The 21,467-nt window shown below is 46.8% G+C and overlaps 1 protein-coding gene across 7 annotated transcripts in view; it reads right to left on the reverse strand.

Annotated features, from left to right (window-relative positions):
- Positions 1-301: 301 nt before the first annotated feature.
- LOC115156815 (inactive ubiquitin carboxyl-terminal hydrolase 54) overlaps positions 302-21,467 on the reverse strand; it is a 35,227-nt gene continuing 14,061 nt past the window's right edge. Inside the window, exons 4-18 of one of the 7 annotated variants that reach the window (XM_029704534.1) lie at positions 18,353-18,466; positions 17,973-18,055; positions 17,604-17,709; positions 14,622-14,768; positions 13,792-13,941; positions 13,384-13,564; positions 13,087-13,263; positions 11,297-11,585; positions 9,528-9,884; positions 9,146-9,270; positions 8,844-9,002; positions 3,378-3,519; positions 1,887-2,598; positions 1,607-1,777; positions 302-1,231 (exon numbers count right to left, since the gene is read on the reverse strand). In XM_029704534.1, coding sequence (XP_029560394.1) covers positions 1,742-1,777; positions 1,887-2,598; positions 3,378-3,519; positions 8,844-9,002; positions 9,146-9,270; positions 9,528-9,884; positions 11,297-11,585; positions 13,087-13,263; positions 13,384-13,564; positions 13,792-13,941; positions 14,622-14,768; positions 17,604-17,709; positions 17,973-18,055; positions 18,353-18,466 — 2,778 coding nt within the window. In that variant the 3' untranslated portion in view covers positions 302-1,231; positions 1,607-1,741. Of the gene's footprint in view, positions 1,232-1,606; positions 1,778-1,886; positions 3,520-8,843; positions 9,003-9,145; positions 9,271-9,527; positions 9,885-11,296; positions 11,586-13,086; positions 13,264-13,383; positions 13,565-13,791; positions 13,942-14,612; positions 14,769-17,603; positions 17,710-17,972; positions 18,056-18,352; positions 18,467-21,467 lie in introns of those variants that run through there. The other 6 variants (XM_029704526.1, XM_029704562.1, XM_029704552.1 and 3 more) reach the window with 6 other exon arrangements.

Here is a 21,467-nt window from a genome sequence, read left to right on the forward strand (position 1 = left end):
CCTGGCAGTCATTATAAATGCAGGTTGCGGGTAAATTAAAATGTCAACTGTTTTACACATCACTTTACAAGCCAGCCTAATGTGATTTGCAGGTAGGGATGGCAAAAATTGGGTATGTTGTGCAGAAATCCTTCAACTAGGATTTTTTTGAAAATCAAGTAATTTTGGGAAAGCTTCCAGAAGTTTTCAACCCTATTTGCAGGCCTGATGTGGCCTGTAAACCATGAGTTTCAGGCCACTGTATTAGGGTAACACTAGGCCTCAAAATAAGGTCTTATGAGATAAGTAATAAAGACTATAATTATAATGATAACATTTACCTTGGAATTCAATTGGTGAAGGTCACAGGACAAATATAAAAGAAATGAATTCAACAACCATGTCACTAACAAATACAGTCATGGATGGTAACTCTACAATTTACTCAAAAAGGCAAGGCACACTGGGAAATTCTATTGGAGGCGTGGCTTAGAGGTTCCTGTAAGTCACTCTGGATAAGAGCATCTGCCAAATGACTAAAATGTATATATTAAGTGCAATGAGCTTCCTCAAAAGTGTTGAGTAATGACAGCACATTGGGGTTTACAGTGTAGCGGTGTGGAGGGTTAGGACCCCAGAGGGCTGGCCTGGAAGGAGCCTGTAGCGGTGTGGAGGGTTAGGACCCCAGAGGGCTGGCCTGGAAGGAGCCTGTAGCGGTGTGGAGGGTTAGGACCCCAGAGGGCTGGCCTGGAAGGAGCCTGTAGCGGTGTGGAGGGTTAGGACCCCAGAGGGCTGGCCTGGAAGGAGCCTGTAGCGGTGTGGAGGGTTAGGACCCCAGAGGGCTGGCCTGGAAGGAGCCTGTAGCGGTGTGGAGGGTTAGGACCCCAGAGGCCTGGCCTGGAAGGAGCCTGTAGCGGTGTGGAGGGTTAGGACCCCAAAGGGCTGGCCTGGAAGGAGCCTGTAGCGGTGTGGAGGGTTAGGACCCCAGAGGGCTGGCCTGGAAGGAGCCTGTAGCGGTGTGGAGGGTTAGGACCCCAGAGGCCTGCCCTGGAAGGAGCCTGTAGCGGTGTGGAGGGTTAGGACCCCAGAGGCCTGGCCTGGAAGGAGCCTGTAGTGGTGTGGAGGGTTAGGACCCCAGAGGGCTGGCCTGGAAGGAGCCTGTAGTGTAGATGCATATGGAGGCGGATCAGTGGCCTGAAGACAACTTCACCCCAGTCAGACACCAGAAACTCCCCGCACCATTGGACATCTCCTGCAGGGGCAGGGACAACACAGAGTGACGGACAGGCCCAAGAGGTGAAGGGTAAGGGGTGACGTCAAAATGACCTGAATGTAGATATGGAAGGACTGGTGTGATGATGATGATGATGATGATGATGATGATGATGATGATGATGATGACGACGCTGTCTCATCCCAGATGAGATTAGGTAAGAAGCAGAGGCACCTTCAGAAGGGGAGAGAGAAGAGAGGAGAGGAGAGAGACTGACGGATAGAGAAAGAGAGAGAACAGTAGAGTGATGATAGAGTGTAGATGAGAATTGAAGGTAAAACAGTCTACAAGTCTACAACATGACGACTGGAGAGTAGCAATGCATGTGTGTGCGTGTTTGTACGATACACTCACAAAGCTGCGTGTTGCGGTGAGACGATGGGTTGATGATTGTGCCGCTCAGACTACGGACCATTGTGCTGCTGCAGTCAGTCTGGTAAACACTCCTCTCCATGTTGGCATTGGGGGTGAGGGAACGAGCTGGCCCTCCTACCCCACACTGCAGCCTCCTGACCGGGCTACTACCTAGACACACACAGGGCATAGTCTGGAGGTCAGGGATCACTCTCACTATATACACACACAACTTCATACATATACTAGACACACAGCTACTATAGTCTGCAGTACCTACTTCTACATCCTGGCTGGAGGCTGGCCCGGTATAGGAAGTCCAGCTCTGAAAACTCTGCCTCCTCAGGGTCACAGGGGTCATGCTGCCCAGGGGCAGGCTGGGAGTTGTAGTTTCGGTAGGGGAGGTGTGGCCTAAAGGGGAGGCGGCGGTCTGGAGGGGTGTCATATGGCGTAACCACGGCATCTGGGCGGTCCACGCTCCAGGAGGACCAATGACGTGTGACGGTGTTGGAGGCGGAACCTTGATCGGGCCAATGTGGAGAGGCAGTGGAGGGTGAGGGGTGGGGCTGACTGCGGGAGGAGCAGAGTGTGTGTGTGGGTGCTCAGGGTTTGTATGTGAGGGTGGAGGGTGTGTGTGTTGGGGGTCAGAGTAAGAGTGTGTGTGTGAGGGGGGAGTGTGTGTGTGAGATATATCCCAGAGTCTGAGAGGTAGAGAGGGGAGAGAGATGGCCAGGTGTCTGCCAACAGGTCTCACACCCCCAACCTGTAACAACTCCTCCAGGCTCATCCCCTGTCCTTCCTCACCCCTCCTCACCCGCTCCCCCTTCTCACCCTCCTCAACCTGTGCTGGGGGGTTGTTGGTGGGAGGGCGTGGGAGGGATGAGTGGAGAGGGGGCTGACCAGGGCCCAGGGTTGCATCCTGGTAGGCTGGCCGGACCTCTTCCCCCTCCTGATTGGGTGTCAGCAGTACTTGGAGCGGGCCAGACTGTTCACTGATTGGACCACAGAAGAGAAGGGGTGGGTCAGAGACACTCAGGAGCCAATCACAATCAGAGTAAATAAAGATTTTTGAAAAACACTTAAAATGAAAATGATGAAATATTTAGAAATAAAAGCCTCTTATGTTAGGTTTATGACTGTGTAATGTAGTATGTATAGAGCTACACGGCACTATGTCACCACACATACTCACACACACCATCCCCCACCCCCCACATTAATTCTCCACATCTCCGCTGGCTGGCTCAGTAATAATTACCCAGAAGCCTTTGCAGCAGTCACCATAAATCACAGGTCTATTTTGATGAATAGAGGAGAGGAGGAAGAGAATAGAGAATACATGAGATAGAGCAGGATAGTGTATACCTGCCATCCAACCCAGCACCAGCCCCTCACAGATATCTCACCATCAAGTACTAGTACAAACCAGTCAAGATCAGCATTGACCAACACAGACAGATACAGACACTTTCCACTCTACTGCACTACACACAGAGGAGGTTTTGGACAGGCAGATCTGGGACACACACAGAGGGGTCCTGGGTTGGGTTTTGGACAGGCAGATCTGGGACACACACAGAGGGGTCCTGGGGTGGGTTTTGGACAGGCAGATCTGGGACACACACAGAGGGGTCCTGGGGTGGGTTTTGGAAAGGCAGATCTGGGACACACACAGAGGGGTCCTGGGGTGGGTTTTGGACAAGCAGAGCTGGGACACACACAGGGGGGTCCTGTGTGGGTTTTGGGGACACACAGGGGACAGTTATGGTACCTGCGATGTCCCTGTGGACTGGCACTTCCTGTTTCCTGCTCCATATCCTGTTCTTGTGTGATTGGCTCCGCAGTGCTCCTCATGCACGCAACTACAGTCAGTCCACTACGAGCATTAGCCTCATGCAGGGGGCTGAGCACAGCTGAGAATGTTGATGAGAAAGCAGGAGGAGAGATACAGAGAGAGATGGAAATAGAGATGGAAAGAGAGATACAGAGAGAGATGGAAGGAGAGAGAGATAGAGAGAGATACAGAAAGAGATGGAAATAGAGATGAGGGGAGATACAGAAAGAGAAGGAGAGAGAGATGGAGAGAGATACAGAAAGAGATGGAAATAGAGAGAGATACAGAGAGAAATGGAAGGAGAGCGATACAGAGAGATTTGGAAATAGAGAGAGATACAGAGAGAGATGGAGAGAGATACAGAGAGAGATGGAAGAAGAGAGAGATGGAGAGAGAGATACAGAGAGAGATGGAAATAGAGATAGATACAGAGAGATGGAGAGAGAGAGATACAGAGAGAGATGAAAGGAGAGAGATACAGAGAGAGACAGAAATAGAGAGAGATACAGAGAGAGACGGAAATAGAGAGAGATGAGAGAGAGATACAGAGAGAGATACAGAGAGAGATGGAAATAGAGAAAGATGGAGAGAGATACAGAGAAAGACGGAAATAGAGAGAGATACAGAGAGAGACGGAAATAGAGAGAGATACAGAGAGAGACGGAAATAGAGAGAGATGAGAGAGAGATGGAGAGAGAGATACAGAGAGCGACGGAAATAGAGAGAGATGTGGAGAGAGATGGAGAGAGAGATACAGAGAGAGATGGAAATAGAGAGAGATATGGAGAGAGATGGAGGGAGAGATACAGAGAGAGATGGAAGTAGAGAGAGATGAGAGAGAGATGGAGAGAAAGATACAGAGAGACATGGAAATAGAGATAGATAGAGAGAGAGATGGAGAGAGAGATACAGAAAGAGATGGAAGGAGAGAGAGATGGAGAGAGATGGAAATAGAGAGAGATGGAGAGAGATGGAGAGAGAGATACAGAGAGAGACGGAAATAGAGAGAGATACAGAGAGAGACAGAAATAGAGAGAGATGAGAGAGAGATGGAGAGAGAAATACAGAGAGACGGAAATAGAGAGAGATGGAGAGAGATGGAAATAGAGAGAGATGGAGAGAGATGGAGAGAGAGATACAGAGAGAGATGGAAAGAGAGATAGATAGAGAGATGGAGAGAGAGATACAGAAAGAGATGGAAGGAGAGAGACAGAGAGAGACGGAAATAGAGAGAGATACAGAGAGAGACAGAAATAGAGAGAGATGAGAGAGAGATGGAGAGAGAAATACAGAGAGACGGAAATAGAGAGAGATGGAGAGAGATGGAAATAGAGAGAGATGGAGAGAGATGGAGAGAGATGGAGAGAGAGATACAGAGAGAGATGGAAAGAGAGAGAGATATGGAGAGATGGAAATAGAGAGAGATGGAGAGAGATGGAAATAGAGATGGAGAGAGATGGAGAGAGAGATGGAAATAGAGAGAGATGGAGAGAGATGGAAATAGAGAGAGATGGAGAGAGATGGAAATAGAGATGGAGAGAGATGGAAATAGAGAGAGATGGAGAGAGAGATGGAAATAGAGAGAGATGGAGAGAGAGATGGAAATAGAGAGATGGAGAGAGAGATGGAAATAGAGAGAGATGGAGAGAGAGATGGAAATGGAGAGAGATGGAGAGAGATGGAAATAGAGAGAGATGGAGAGAGATGGAAATAGAGAGATGGAAATAGAGAGATGGAAAACATGAGGAGAGAGAAAGAGTACAGGAGGAGAAAGAGAGAGAAAAAGTGAGGTGGAGAAGAGAGAGAGAGATGGAAAGACAGAGAGGAATAGAATGGAAAGAGAGGAATATAATAGAAAGAGGAATAGAACAGAAAGAGAGGAATAGAACAGAAAGAGAGGAATAGAACAGAAAGAGAGGAATAGAACAGAAATAGAGGGGGTAAGAGGTATGAAGGAAAGACAGAAAAAGAGAAGCAAAGTAGAGGAGTGGTTATGAAGCATGCAAACAGCTCCTTTGTGTGTGTGTGTGTGTGTGTGTGTGTGTGTGTGTGTGTGTGTGTGTGTGTGTGTGTGTGTGTGTGTGTGTGTGTGTGTGTGTGTGTTAGTCAATGAGAGAGAGGTGAGGTTTCCAAGAGAGAGCGAGCAGCTGTTGTGCAGCGTTTAGCCTAGTGAGGAGAAGATGCAAGAAACACAACAGGAGAGCAACCATCAAATCTGGGGTACGTTCAGAGACGACAAGCAGGTTCCCAACGAGTCTCATCAACGTTGTCCTGTACTGTGCAGTGAGGTTGCTCTCCTGTTGACGTGTTAGACAGAACCAGGCAGATGGAGGTGGTTAGTGTTGGCTTTAAGCACTAACATTAGTAACCCTAAAAACCATTGAATCGCATTTCAATAATGCCATTGATTTACCTGTAGGTTATGTGTGTGTGTGTGTGTGTGTGTGTGTGTGTGTGTGTGTGTGTGTGTGTGTGTGTGTGTGTGTGTGTGTGTGTGTGTGTGTGTGTGTGTGTGTGTGTGTGTGTGTGTGTGTGTTGAAGGTGAACGACAGGATAAACAGACACAGAGAGGTTGACACAGGAACACACACGCACACCTGATTCAACGAATCAATTAACCACCCAGGTGATGATGGTGTGTGTTAGTGCTGGGCCGAACCAAAAACCTGCACACTCTGTAGTCCTCCAGGACCAGGGAGTAGAGAACAATGGTTTATACACTGTTATACCGACACACACACACACACACACACACACACACACACACACACACACACACACACACACACACACACACACACACAGTAGCTATCCATGAGCACACCCAAAATGAGAAATTAAATAAAAATATGTTCTTCTCTCTTGTCCCGACAGGACGGAAAGACACGACGGAAAGACAGGATGGAAAGACAGGACGGAAATACAGGACAAAAGTACAGGACAGAAAGACAGGACAAAAGCACAGGACGGAAAGACAGGACAGAAAGACAGGACGGAAAGGCAGGACAGAAAGACAGGACGGAAAGACAGGACAGAAGTACAGGACGGAAAGACAGGACAAAAGTACAGGACAGAAAGACAGGACGGAAAGACAGGACAAAAGTACAGGACAGAAAGACAGGACGGAAAGACAGGACAAAAGTACAGGACAGAAAGACAGGACAAAAGCACAGGACGGAAAGACAGGACAGAAAGGCAGGACAGAAAGACAGGACGGAAAGACAGGACAAAAGTACAGGACGGAAAGACTGCACAAAGTTCCAGACGGAAAGACAGGACAAAAGCACAGGACGGAAAGACAGGACAGAAAGACAGGACGGAAAGGCAGGACAGAAAGACAGGACGGAAAGACAGGACAAAAGTACAGGACGGAAAGACTGCACAAAGTTCCAGACGGAAAGACAGGACAAAAGCACAGGACGGAAAGACAGGACAGAAAGACAGGACGGAAAGGCAGGACAGAAAGACAGGACGGAAAGACAGGACAAAAGTACAGGACGGAAAGACAGGACAGAAGTACAGGACGAAAGTACAGGACGGAAAGACAGGACGGAAAGACAGGACGGAAAGACAGGACGGAAAGACAGGACGGAAAGACAGGACAGAAAGACAGGACGGAAAGGCAGGACAGAAAGACAGGACGGAAAGACAGGACAAAAGTACAGGACGGAAAGACAGGACAGAAGTACAGGACGAAAGTACAGGACGGAAAGACAGGACGGAAAGACAGGACGGAAAGACAGGACGGAAAGACAGGACGGAAAGACAGGACGGAAAGACAGCCACCAAAGAAGGAACAGACGAACGGACATGATGACACACGCACACACACACACACAATAAGACACACACACACATGCACACACTAACACACACACACACTAAGACACACACACACAATAAGACACACAAAACCAAGACACACACATATACCACAACACACACACACACACACTAAGACACACACAAACACACAAACACACACACAAACTAACACACACGCTAACACACGAAGACACACACACACACACACACACACACACACAACCACACTAACACAGACTAAGACACACACGAAGACACACATACACACACACACACAAACACACACACACAACTACACTAACACAGACTAAGACAAACACACGCACACTAACACACACACACACACACACACACACACACACACACACACACACACACACTAACACACACTAAGACACACTAACACACACTAAGACACACACACACTAACACACACTAAGACACACACACACACACTAACACACACTAAGACACACACACACACACACTAACACACACTAAGACACACACAGTCTTGCATAACTAACCCTATGGGCACACACATTTCAGTCCCACTGAGAATCCTATTTTCCCTAACCCTAACCCAAGCCCTAAACCTTACTCTAACCTTAACCCTAAACCTAACCCTAGCTCCTAACCCATGCCCTAACCTTAACCTTAACCCTAACCCTAAACATAACCTAGCTCCTAACCCATACCTTAACCCTTAACCCTAAACATAACTCTAGCTCCTAACCCATACCCTAACCTTAACCCTAACCCTAGCTCCTAACCCTAACCCTTAACCCTAAACCTAACCCTTAACCCTAAACCTAACCCTAGCTCCTAACCCTAACCCTAACCCTAACCTTAACCCTAACCCTAGCTCCTAACCCTAAACCTAACCCTTAACCCTAACCCTTAACCTAACCCTAAACCTAACCCTTAACCCTAAACCTAACCCTTAACCCTAAACCTAACTCTTAACCCTAAACCTAACCCTAGCTCCTAACCCTAACCCTAACCCTTAACCCTAAACCTAACCCTTAACCCTAAACCTAACCCTTAACCCTAAATCTAACCTTAGCTTCTAACCCTAACCCTTAAACCTAACCCTAAACCTAACCCTTAACCTAACCCTAAACCTTAACCCTAACCCTTAACCCTAACCCTTAACCCTAAACCTAACCCTTAACCCTAAACCTAACCCTAAACCTTAACCCTAACCCTTAACCCTAAACCTAACCCTAGCTCCTAACCCTAACCCTAACCCTTAACCCTAAACCTAACCCTAAACCTAACCCTAAACCTAATTCTATCCCTAACACTCCTGTTGGTAACATTTTTGTTGGTTTCAAATTCTAGTGGGGAATTCTGGTCCCTAGATTATAGATAGACACATATTCACATACACACACACACACACACACACACACACACACACACACACACACACACACACACACACACACACACACACACACACACACACACACACACACACACACACACACACACACACACACACACTTTCTCCTTAAAACACAGACACACTCACACATTCTCTCTCTCTCACACACACACCGTCCCCGTCGTCACCTTGGTGTTGTAGCTGGTCTAAGTCCATGTATTTGGAGGGTCTGGGGTTGAATCCCACGGCAGCTTGTCTCTCCGCCTCTTTCCTCCTCTGCTGCTCCTGCTGCCTCGCTCTCCTCACTACCTCCTCCTGAAGCTCATCCAGCTCGCTACGGCCAGCGCCTGCACACACACACACACAAACACGCATGCACGCACACGCACGCACGGGAACGTGGGAGAAACAAACATGTATAAATATTGTACAAACACACACACACTCTACTACTCTGATACCGTTAGATATCTTACACACATACACACACCCAGGTTGTTGTTGCAGCCCCAGCGAGGTGCTGGCAGCTCCTGCAGGATGGCACTGGTGCTTTTAGACTTGGGCACCGTGCGCCACGATGGACCAGACATCAACACACGCTTCTGACCTACCTCCCTGAGAGAGAGGGAGAGAAACACTGTAAGACTACAAAACATATGTCACAGTATGTTGGGGTGTGTGTGTGTGTGTGTGTGTGTGTGTGTGTGTGTGTGTGTGTGTGTGTGTGTGTGTGTGTGTGTGTGTGTGTGTGTGTGTGTGTGTGTGTGTGTCTGTGTGTGTGTGTGTGTGTGTGTGTGTGTGTGTGTGTGTGTGTGTGTGTGTGTGTGTGTGTGTGTGTGTGTGTGTGTGTGTGTGTGAGAGTGTGTGTGTACCTGTCAGGGCTGCTCTCATAACCACTCTCCATCCTCTGGATCAGACGAGGCTGAGACTCCGCCCCTCTCAACGGGGGAGGAGGGGGGCAGTCCGTGCCGTTGCCTAGCAACCCAGGCATCCCTGCCACCTCCTCCGTATCTCCCCCCACACCGCCTACACCCCCGGCCCTCTCTCTTGCCCCATGCAGATCAGCCATGTTAGTTGGACAGTGTTGTTGAACCTCTGAAGGTAGAGGGGGCCCAGGCAGGGTGCTATAGCCCAGTGGAGAGCCTCTCTGGCGGGTGAAGATGCTGTCGATGTTCAGGGCTTCCCTCCGTGGCCTCCAGGCTGGCCGGTAACTTCGACTCCCAGGCGAACTGGAGAGGATAGGTTACATTTTACATTACACATGAGTCAAAACACTTTACAAAATACTGCAGCAGGTAACAATGTAAAATGTTAACTTACTGTAATAAGTTTGGAGAACTCAAACTTTAACAGATATATTACATAAGGCTTCTACTGTGCATGCACTTTGTACAGTCACTCCCACATGGACTAGTATATATGTCAGTATATACACTATATATATACAAAAGTATGTGGACACCCCTTCAAATTTGTGGATTCGGCTATTTCAGCCATACCCATTGCTGACAGGTGTATAAAATCGAGAACACAGCCATGCAATCTCCATAGACAAACACTGGCAGTAGACTGGCCTTACTAAAGAGCTCAGTGACTTTCAACGTGGCACCGTCATACGATGCCACCTTTCCAACAAGTCAGTTCGTCAAATTTCTGCACTGCTAGAGCTGCCCTGGTCAAAGTCCTGTTATAGTGAAGTCGAAACATCTAGGAGCAACAACGGCTCAGCCGTGAGGTGGTAGGCCACACAATCTCACAGAGCGGGACCGCCGAGTGATGAAGCACGTAGCGCGTAAAAATGATCTATCCTCGGTTGCAACACTCACTACCGAGTTCCAAACTGCCTCTGGAAGCAACATCAGCACAATAACTGTTCGTCGGGAGCTTCATGAAGTGGCTTTCCATGGCCGAGCAGCTACACACAAGCCTAAGATCATCATACGCAATGCCAATGGCTGGAGTGGTGTAAAGCTCACCGCCATTGGATGAATCATACTTCACTATCTGGCAGTCCGACGGACGAATCTGGGTTTGGCGGATGCCAGGAGAATGGTACCTGCCTCGATGCATAGTGCCAACTGTAAAGTTTGGTGGAGGAGAAATAATGGTCTGGGGCTGTTTTTCATGGTTCAGGCCAGGCCCCTTAGTTCCAGTGAAGGGAAATCTTAATGCTACAGCATACAATGACATTCTATACGATTTTGTGCTTCTAACTTTGTGGCAACAGTTTAGGGAAGGCCCTTTCCTGTTTCAGGATGACAATGCCACGTACACAAAGCGAGGTCCATACAGAAATGGTTTGTCGAGATCGGTGTGGAAGAACTTGACTGGCCTGCACAGAGCCCTGACCTCAACCTCATCGAACACTTTTGGGATGAATTGGAATGCCGACTGCGAGCCAGGCCTAATCTCCCAACATCAGTGCCTGACCTCACTAAAGCTCTTGTAGCTGAATGGAAGCAAGTCCCTGCAGCAATGTTTCAACATCTAGTGGAAAGCCTTCCCAGAAGAGTGGAGGCTGTTATAGCAGCAAAGGGGGGACCAACTCCATATTAATACCCATGATTTTGGAATGAGATGTTCAACAAGCAGGTGTCCACATACTTTTGGTCATGCAGTGTCTGTGTGCGGTAGCGCCCACCTAGACTTGGACTCACTGCTGGTGCTCTCATCCTCCCAGTGTGGCCCCACGGCCCCTGCCTCAGATCCCAGCACAGACCCCCCTATCCCTGAGGAGGAGGAAGAGGACATGGGACGGGAGGAAGAGCAGGAGGAACAGGTAGAGGAGGGGGGATGGAAGGAACATGAGGAGAGAGGATGGGAGGAAGAGCAAGATGACGTGGGACGACGAGAGGAAAGGAGGAACACAGCTGTCTCTTTATAGTCACCCTGCTGCAGGGGAGGGGAGGGGGGGCAGAGGGGGGTCTCTGCTACTTAGTTTGATAGAGTGAGAGAGCGAGAGAGAGAGAGAGAGAGAGGGAGAGAGAGAGAGAGAGAGAAAGAGTGTGAGGGAGGGAGGGACAGAGGTATTGGAGAGAAAGAGACAAAAAGCGAGAGAGGGTGGTTAGATAGTTTACCAGTGGACCATCCACCTCAGGGAATTTCATAAAAATAAAAATGGTAAAACATTGAAAAACTATACTAAATATATTCACGTCACCAAATAATTGATTAAAATATACTGTTTTGCACTGAAGGACTACAGTAGCCTCAAAAGCACTCTGTAGGATAACACCATGAACAGACATGTTGTCCAACCAATAAAAGGATCAGATAATGAATCTAGTACTGAAAGCATAAGCTACAGCTAGCTAGCACTGCAGTGCATGAAATGTGCTGAGTAGAGAAAGAGAAAGACAATAGCTGAACCGTTTTCAACAAATTAAGTTCTTCAAAATTGAAGGAGAATCAAGAGAGAGAGATTTCTCATTTTTTTCAGTTTCACTTACTTAGCTAGCAAATGCAGCTGGCTAGATAAGTTACTCAAACACCCGGCTCAAACAGAGGGATGCTATGTTAGATAGCTGGCTATGACTATCCAACACAACACTGGAACTCTTCCAGGTCAAGGTAAGCTTTTGGTTTTACTAATTTATTGACTCTACACTGTAATGTTACTGCTGATTGTAGCAGGTTTACTAACGCATTAGTTCTATTAGCTATGTTGACTAGGACGTTACTGTAGATAATATGTTGACAATGAGGTAGGCTGTGTGTAGTGGTTATGACATGGTTTAGCTTGGAAAGTTTTTTCGCCTGGTCCCATACAGCTGATGTGTTGTTCATTGAAGTCCACAAACGAAGGGAAAAGGTAAGAGGAGGAGAGTGCATAGAGGCTAGAAGGAATACAACGTGGCTGCTATGATCAGGGGTGTATTCATTCCGCCGATTCTGTTAAAAAAACGATTCTTAAACGGAAGCAAACAAAACAGAGAAAAAAGTACCTGAATTTGTCCAATAGAAACTCTTGTTTGCAACTGTTGGACTAATGATTACACCCTAGATAAGCTAGATGCAGGCAAGAGTGTGTAAGGCGGTATTGAATGTGTCAACGTCTGTTCATGTGTCACTGTCTGTCACCTCAAATGTATCTCTCGACATGTGTGCACCTACGTTGTAAACTTTCATTAATAGGCTAGGTTGTAGCAACCTCATGATGGGTGTAGGGACAATTAGAGTATCATGTAGTAGTCTGAATCACTGTTGCATTGAGCTGGGTGAATAGAATATGAATGACAGTCATCAAACATGCTGTAATAGAAATAAGGCCATGTTCATGGAAAACAATCATAAGAAACGGCACTGACCTCCACTGGTGTTTACGGTTCTCTGATCCTGGGGGACTATAGAATGTGTGCAGGCTTTGGTTATAGCCCAGCACTAACACACTTGAACAACTGGTGGTGTTGTAACATACACTATGTTAATCACCTGCTGCAACTGCACTGTGTAGCGGTGTGCTGTTGTCATGGTTACCGACAACGATGGTCTGCGTTTTGTTGGACAGGTGGCTGCCTGTTTGGCGGAGAGGGCGATTTCGAGATGCTCGGTGGCTGGAGCTGTCAGAGGAATCTGTACGGGTATCACTGGATATGGAGGGCTCCCGTCCTGAGCGAGAAAGAGGGATGAAAGGAGAGAGAGGCAGAAAAGAAGAGAGAGCTTTAGGGTTAGGAAGTTTTGGAGTGAGGCTCAGGGTTTAGAAGTCAGAGGTTAGGGGTTAAAGGTTACCAGAGTCCTCGCTCTCATATCCTGCCTTGCTGCAGTGCAGCAGGTCCAGCTGGGGGCTAGAGAGGGAGGAGATGTCCTGCGATACCACTGGCGTCCCCCGGGGGTCAGCATAGAGCAGCAATAGAGGCTGGTAGTGACCCTTTATACAGCGTGCCACCACGTCCTTCCACTTAGGACCGATCTATAGAGATAACACACCCACACATTCTAACCAACATATCTACTGTTGTACCATTGAGCAAGGCACTTAACCCCCTCCAGGGAAGATTCCTTTATATTCTAACCAAATGGACAATAAAGTATCTATTCATTATATTCGTTCATTCTATCCTCTATGCAGCTAGATTCTAAATAACACACATTTCAACTAACTAACTCATTCACTCAGTCACTCAGTCACTAACTCACCTCTTTGACGTGAGCGTCGTCGAAGTACATCCACTTGCGTATCTTAGTCTGGAAGAAGAATGTGGAGTAGTGTTTACCATAGTAACACACCATACCAACCAGGTACAGCTCAGCCTGACGAGCCCGCTCCTCCGTCACACGGTAGAACAACTAGGGGGAAGGGAGAGGGGGAGAGAGAAGGACGAAGGGAGAGAGAGAGAAGGTAGGAGAGAGAGAGGGGAGAGAGAAGGAGGGAGAAGGATGGAGAGAGAGAAGGAGAGAGAACGAGAGAGAGAGAGAAGGGGAGAGAGAGACAAGGAGAGAAAGAGAGAGAGAAGGGGGGAGAGAGAAGGAGAGAGAGATAAGGGGAGAAAGAGAGAGAGAGAGGAGAGCGAAAGAGAAGGGGAGAGAGAGAGAGCGAGAGAGAGGAGAGAAAGAGAAGGGGAGAGAGAAAGAAGGGGAGAGAGAGAGAGAGAAGGAGAGAGAAAGAAGGGGAGAAAGAGAGAAGGAGAGAGAGAGGAGAGAGCGATTGAGAGAGAGAGAAATCAGATGTAATAGAGGATAAAAGGAGAGAGAAGAAGAAAAGAGAAGAAGAGAAGAAAAAAAAGGTGTAGGCATGTTATCGGGCTAATCGAAGCGAGTCAAGACCACATTAGACTACTGAGCTAAAGCATTGGCTAAGGTTGGCTAAGGTTAATCATTGTGTGTAAATACCTGCGTGCGTGCGGACATGTGTGTGTGTGTGTGTGTGTGTGTGTGTGTGTGTGTGTGTGTGTGTGTGTGTGTGTGTGTGTGTGTGTGTGTGTGTGTGTGTGTGTGTGTGTGTGTGTGTGTGTGCGTACGTGTCTTACATCCCCCAGGTGAAGACAGGTTCCCAGGCTGTGAATGACGTCCTCAGCTAGGTCAGAGTGGTCTGAGTCCCAGACCAGACCGATGGACACTATCTCTGGAGAGTTCATCAACACACGGCGGATACGCAACACCTGCCCACAGTTACTCTGCAGGGAGAGAGGAAAACAGAAACAAAAACAAATATTAAAAGAGAAGAAGAACAGTTTCAAGTGATTATTGAAAGAAAACTGATTTGGAATCTGAGAGAGAGAAAGAGAGAGAGAAAGAAAGAGAGAGAGAGACAGAGAGAGAGAGAGAGAGAAAATGTTGCAATGTAAACATATGTTTCCCATGTCAATAAAGCCCCTTCAAATTGAGACTCTGCATGCAGAATTCTGCAAAAATATCCTGTGTACAATGTAAAACACCGAATAATGCATACAGAGCAGAATTAGGCCGTTACCCGCTAATTATCAAAATCCAGAAATAAGCAGTCAAATTCTACAACCACCTAAAAGGAAGCGATTCCCAAACCTTCCATAACAAAGCCATCACCTACAGAGATTAACCTGGAGAAGAGTCCCCTAAGCAAGCTGGTCCTGGGGCTCTGTTCTCAAACACAAATAGACCCCACAGAGCTCCAGGACAGGAATAGAAACACAATTAGACCCAACCAAATCATGAGAAACAAAAAAGATAATTACTTGACACATAGGAAAGAATTAACAAAAAAACAGAGCAAACTAGAATACTATTTGGCCCTAAACAGAGAGTACACAGTGGCAGAATACCTGACCACTGTGACTGACCCAAACTTAAAGAAAGCTTTGACTATGTACAGACTCAGTGAGCTTAGCCTTGCTATTGAGAAAGGCCGCCGTAGGCTGACCGGCTCTCAAGAGAAGACAGGCTATGTGCACACTGCCCACAAACTGAGGTGGAAATGAGCTGCACTTCCTAACCTCCTGCCAAATGTATGACCATATTAGAGACATATATTTCCCTCAGATTACACGGATCCACAAAGAATTCCAAAACATTCTCTTTTGTACTTTAGCTATTTGCACATCATTAAATGTACATAGCCAAAATATGACATTTGAAATGTGTCTATTCATTTGAAACGTGTCAGTGTAATGGTTATTTCACTTTCGTTTGGTATCTATTTGACTTGCTTTTGATGTAGACGATGTAAACATATGTTTCCCATGCCAATGAAACCCATTGTATTGAGAGAGAGGGGGGGGGGTAGTTTTCTGAGTTAGACCCTTCCACTGACTCACGACCCACCACAGAGCTGGCAGAACACACACACACACCTAAACACACACACTCCCCTGACAACCAGAGAGAGTGCCAGAACACACACACACACAAATACACACACTCCCCTGACAACCAGAGAGAGTGCCAGAACACACACACACCTAAACACACACACTCCCCTGACAACCAGAGAGAGTGCCAGAACACACACACACACAAATACATCACACTCCCCTGACAACCAGAGAGAGTGCCAGAACACACACACTCACAAATACAAACACTCCCCTGACAACCAGAGAGAGTGCCAGAACACACACACACACAAATACACACACTCCCCTGACAACCAGAGAGAGTGCCAGAACACACACACACACAAACACACACACTCCCCTGACAACCAGAGAGAGTGCCAGAACACACACACACACAAATACACACACTCCCCTGACAACAAGAGAGAGTGCCAGAACACACACACACCTAAACACACACACTCCCCTGACAACCAGAGAGAGTGCCAGAACACACACACACACAAATACATCACACTCCCCTGACAACCAGAGAGAGTGCCAGAACACACACACTCACAAATACAAACACTCCCCTGACAACCAGAGAGAGTGCCAGAACACACACACACACAAATACACACACTCCCCTGACAACCAGAGAGAGTGCCAGAACACACACACACACAAATACACACACTCCCCTGACAACCAGAGAGAGTGCCAGAACACACACACACACACAAATACACACACTCCCCTGACAACCAGAGAGAGTGCCAGAACACACACACACACAAATTCACACACTCCCCTGACAACCAGAGAGAGTGCCAGAACACACACACACACACACACAAATACACACACTCCCCTGACAACCAGAGAGAGTGCCAGAACACACACACACACAAATTCACACACTCCCCTGACAACCAGAGAGAGTGCCAGAACACACACACACACACACAAATACACACACTCCCCTGACAACCAGAGAGAGTGCCAGAACACACACACACACAAATTCACACACTCCCCTGACAACCAGAGAGAGTGCCAGAACACAGACACACACAAATTCACACACTCCCCTTGTGGGCAGGGGGTAGGTCCAGGCTGGCACTGGTACTGACAGGAAGGGATTATGCCAGGATGACCTGGTTCTGAGAAAGGGACACACACACCATTCCTGTTATTGACACACACTGGGTGTGGGGATATGGGACAAACACACAGTTTACCCAAGGGACATACTGTAGCTTAGGGCCAAAGCTATCACAGGCAGTATTGTAGAAGCATAGAGCAAAGGTATCCTCTCAGCCTCACAATAACATGGTGGTGTGACTAGCTGGGAGGCTGAGGGGCTGGAGAGGGGGTCAGCTGCCAGGCTCTGCCCAGAGAAGAGGTCCATTGTGTGGATACTCTGGCAGAGAGGGCTGGTGTGATCAGCCCTGGGTCTATTCACTGCCTCACCCCAACAGCTTTTTACTATGTGGCAGCAGAACAACACTGTACACTGCACACTGCACACACACACACACACACACACACACACACCTGCATGCAAGCACAGTATAAAGAGCTGTCAATGTGTGTTCACCAGTGTGTGTGTGTGTGTGTGTGTGTGTGTGTGTGTGTGTGTGTGTGTGTGTGTGTGTGTGTGTGTGTGTGTGTGTGTGTGTGTGTGTGTGTGTGTGCGTGCCTGTATAAACTCACCGGGCAGTTGCGTAGGTCTCCCATGTTGCTGGCGTTGCGGAGCAGCTCTCCAAACATGTTGGGGGTGGGCTTCTCTCTACACTCTAACATCCTCACTGCCTGGTTACTGCAGCAAGGACACACACATACACACTGGACTATACACACACACACACACGTCCTTAAGAACACACAATGGACTATACACACACACACACACACGTCCTTAAGAACACACAATGGACTATATACACACACACACATACACACACATCCTCAAGAACACACAATGAACTATACACACATGCGAATGCAAACATTGTAGTTCACACACACACACGTGCACACACACACTACACACACTACACACATAGGCATGCCTGGTGTTACCAGAGGGACGTGGTAGAGATGTAGTGAACCATCTGAATGAAGGGAAGGGGGTCCGACGAGGCTCCACAACTACTGCACACACACTGACAAACACAAACAGAATACATTAGAAAAACGTCCTCTTATCATTTTACATTTACATTTGAGTCATTTAGCAGACGCTCTTATCCAGAGCGACTTACATTTCATACATTTTTTTTTTCATACTTATCCACCAAGAGCCTGGGTGCAGTAACACATCTGATGTGTAGCCCCAATTCTCAGGGGCCTCGGGGTCCACCGGTTGTCTCTTCTGTCCAACACTTTATTGATCCATCAATGCCACAATTGTTCATAGAAAATCCCTATGAATGTGGTAATGAAGTGGTTTAGTGTCTCACCTGTTCGAACAGAGTCATGGCAAACTTCTGGTGTGGTATACAGTGTTTAGCCGTACAGATGTCCTCTCTGGTCTCTGCGCTGATGTGGAAATGGATACGCATCAGTAGGTTCTCCTGTAACACACACACACACACAGCCTGGTCAGTCAAGATCCAAGGCAATACTCCACGTCCGTCCAGGTGCCTAGGAAGTCGGGAGATGCATTCAAAGCCAGCCCCTAGGGGCAACGGTGAGCACTATTACCATCAAGTAGGTAGTGGCCTGCTAGGGTGTTGTGAATGAGGACGTCGGATGGGCGTAAGCTGCTGTGAGCTCCATCTCCGAGGGTCGCGTGTTCAATCCCAGTTCCTTCTCCCAAACCTTAACCCTCACCTTAATTATTGCCTAAACTTAAACAATGAAAATGTGACGTTTATCCACTCCTGGACACGTTGAATACTGAAGTCAGACCGTGAGATCTTGTTGAGGTTGTGTGTGTGTGTGTGTGTGTGTGTGTGTGTGTGTGTGTGTGTGTGTGTGTGTGTGTGTGTGTGTGTGTGTGTGTGTGTGTGTGTGTGTGTGTGTGTGTGTGTGTGTGTGTGTGTGTGTGTGTTTGTGTGTTTATGCGTGTGTGTGTGTGTGTATGTGCTCTAGTTAATGTGATTGTGGATGCAGCATCTACACTAATGTTCAAAAGTTTGGAGTCACTGAGAAATGTCCTTGTTTTTGAAAGAAAAGCAAATTTATTGTCCATTAAAATAACATCAAATTGATCAGAAATACAATGTAGACATTGTTAATGTTTTTAAAAGACTATTGAAGCTGGAAACTGCTGATTTTTTATGGAATATCTACATAGGTGTACAGAGGCCCATTGTCAGCAACCACCACTCCTGTGTTCCAATGGTACGTTGTATTAGCTAATCCAAGTTTATCATTTTAAAAGTAATTGATCATTAGAAAACCCTTTTGTATTTATGTTAGCACAGCTGAAAACTGTTGTTCTGATTAAAGAAGCAATAAAACTGGCCTTCTTTAGACTAGTTGAGTATCTGGAGCATCAGCATTTGTGGGTTCGAGTACAGGCTCAAAATGGCCAGAAACAAATAACTTTCTTCTGAAACTCGTCAGTCTATTCTTGTTCTGAGAAATGAAGGCTATTCCATGCGAGAAATTGCCAAGAAACTGAAGATCTCATACAACGCTGTGTACTACTCCTTCACAGAACATCGCAAACTGTCTCTAACCAGAATAGAAAGAGGAGTGGGAGGCCCCGGTGCACAACTGAGCAAGAGGACAAGTACATTCGAGTGTCTAGTTTGAGAAATAGATGCCTCACAAGTCACACTGGGATAAACACTGATACACTGGGATAAACACTGATACACTGGGATAAACACTGTCCCACTGGGATAAACACTGTCACACTGGGATAAACACTGTCACACTGGGATAAACACTGATACACTGGGATAAACACTGATACACTGGGATAAACACTGATACACTGGGATAAACACTGATACACTGGGATAAACACTATCACACTGGGATAAACACTGATACACTGGGATAAACACTGATACACTGGGATAAACACTGATACACTGGGATAAACACTGTCCCACTGGGATAAACACTGTCACACTGGGATAAACACTGATACACTGGGATAAACGCTATCACACTGGGATAAACACTGTCACACTAGGATAAACACTGATACACTGGGATAAACATTGATACACTGGGATAAACACTGATACACTGGGATAAACACTATCCCACTGGGATAAACACTGATACACTGGGATAAACACTATCACACTGGGATAAAAAATGATACACTGGGATAAACACTATCACACTGGGATAAACACTGTCCCACTGGGATAAACACTGATACACTGGGATAAACACTGTCCCACTGGGATAAACACTATCACACTGGGATAAACACTATCACACAGGGATAAACACTATCACATTGGGATAAACACTGTCCCACTGGGATAAACACTGATACACTGGGATAAACACTGATACACTGGGATAAACACTGATACACTGGGATAAACACTGATACACTGGGATAAACACTGTCACACTGGGATAAACACTGATACACTGGGATAAACACTGATACACTGGGATAAACACTGTCACACTGGGATAAACACTGTCACACTGGGATAAACACTGTCACACTGGGATAAACACTGATACACTGGGATAAACACTGTCCCACTGGGATAAACACTGATACACTGGGATAAACACTGTCACACTGGGATAAACACTATCACACTGGGATAAACACTATCACACTGGGATAAACACTGATACACTGGGATAAACACTGTCACACTGGGATAAACACTGATACACTGGGATAAACACTGATACACTGGGATAAACACTGATACACTGGGATAAACACTGATACACTGGGAAAAACACTGTCACACTGGGATAAACACTATCACACTGGGATAAACACTATCACACTGGGATAAACACAATCACACAGGGATAAACACTATCACATTGGGATAAACACTGTCCCACTGGGACAAACACTGATACACTGGGATAAACACTGTCACACTGGGATAAACACTGATACACTGGGATAAACACTGATACACTGGGATAAACACTGATACACTGGGATAAACACTGTCACACAGGGATAAACACTGATACACTGGGATAAACACTGATACACTGGGATAAACACTGTCACACTGGGATAAACACTGTCACACTGGGATAAACACTGTCGCACTGGGATAAACACTGATACACTGGGATAAACACTGTCCCACTGGGATAAACACTGATACACTGGGATAAACACTGTCACACTGGGATAAACACTATCACACTGGGATAAACACTATCACACTGGGATAAACACTGTCACACAGGGATAAACACTGTCACACTGGGATAAACACTGATACACTGGGATAAACACTGATACACAGGGATAAACACTGATACACTGGGATAAACACTGATACACTGGGATAAACACTGATAAAGTGGGATAAACACTGTGACACTGGGATAAACACTGATACACTGGGATAAACACTGATACACTGGGATAAACACTGATACACTGGGAAA

The sequence above is a fragment of the Salmo trutta genome, chromosome 2 (assembly GCF_901001165.1).
Source record: "Salmo trutta chromosome 2, fSalTru1.1, whole genome shotgun sequence".
In the NCBI taxonomy this organism is placed as follows: Eukaryota; Metazoa; Chordata; class Actinopteri; order Salmoniformes; family Salmonidae; genus Salmo; species Salmo trutta.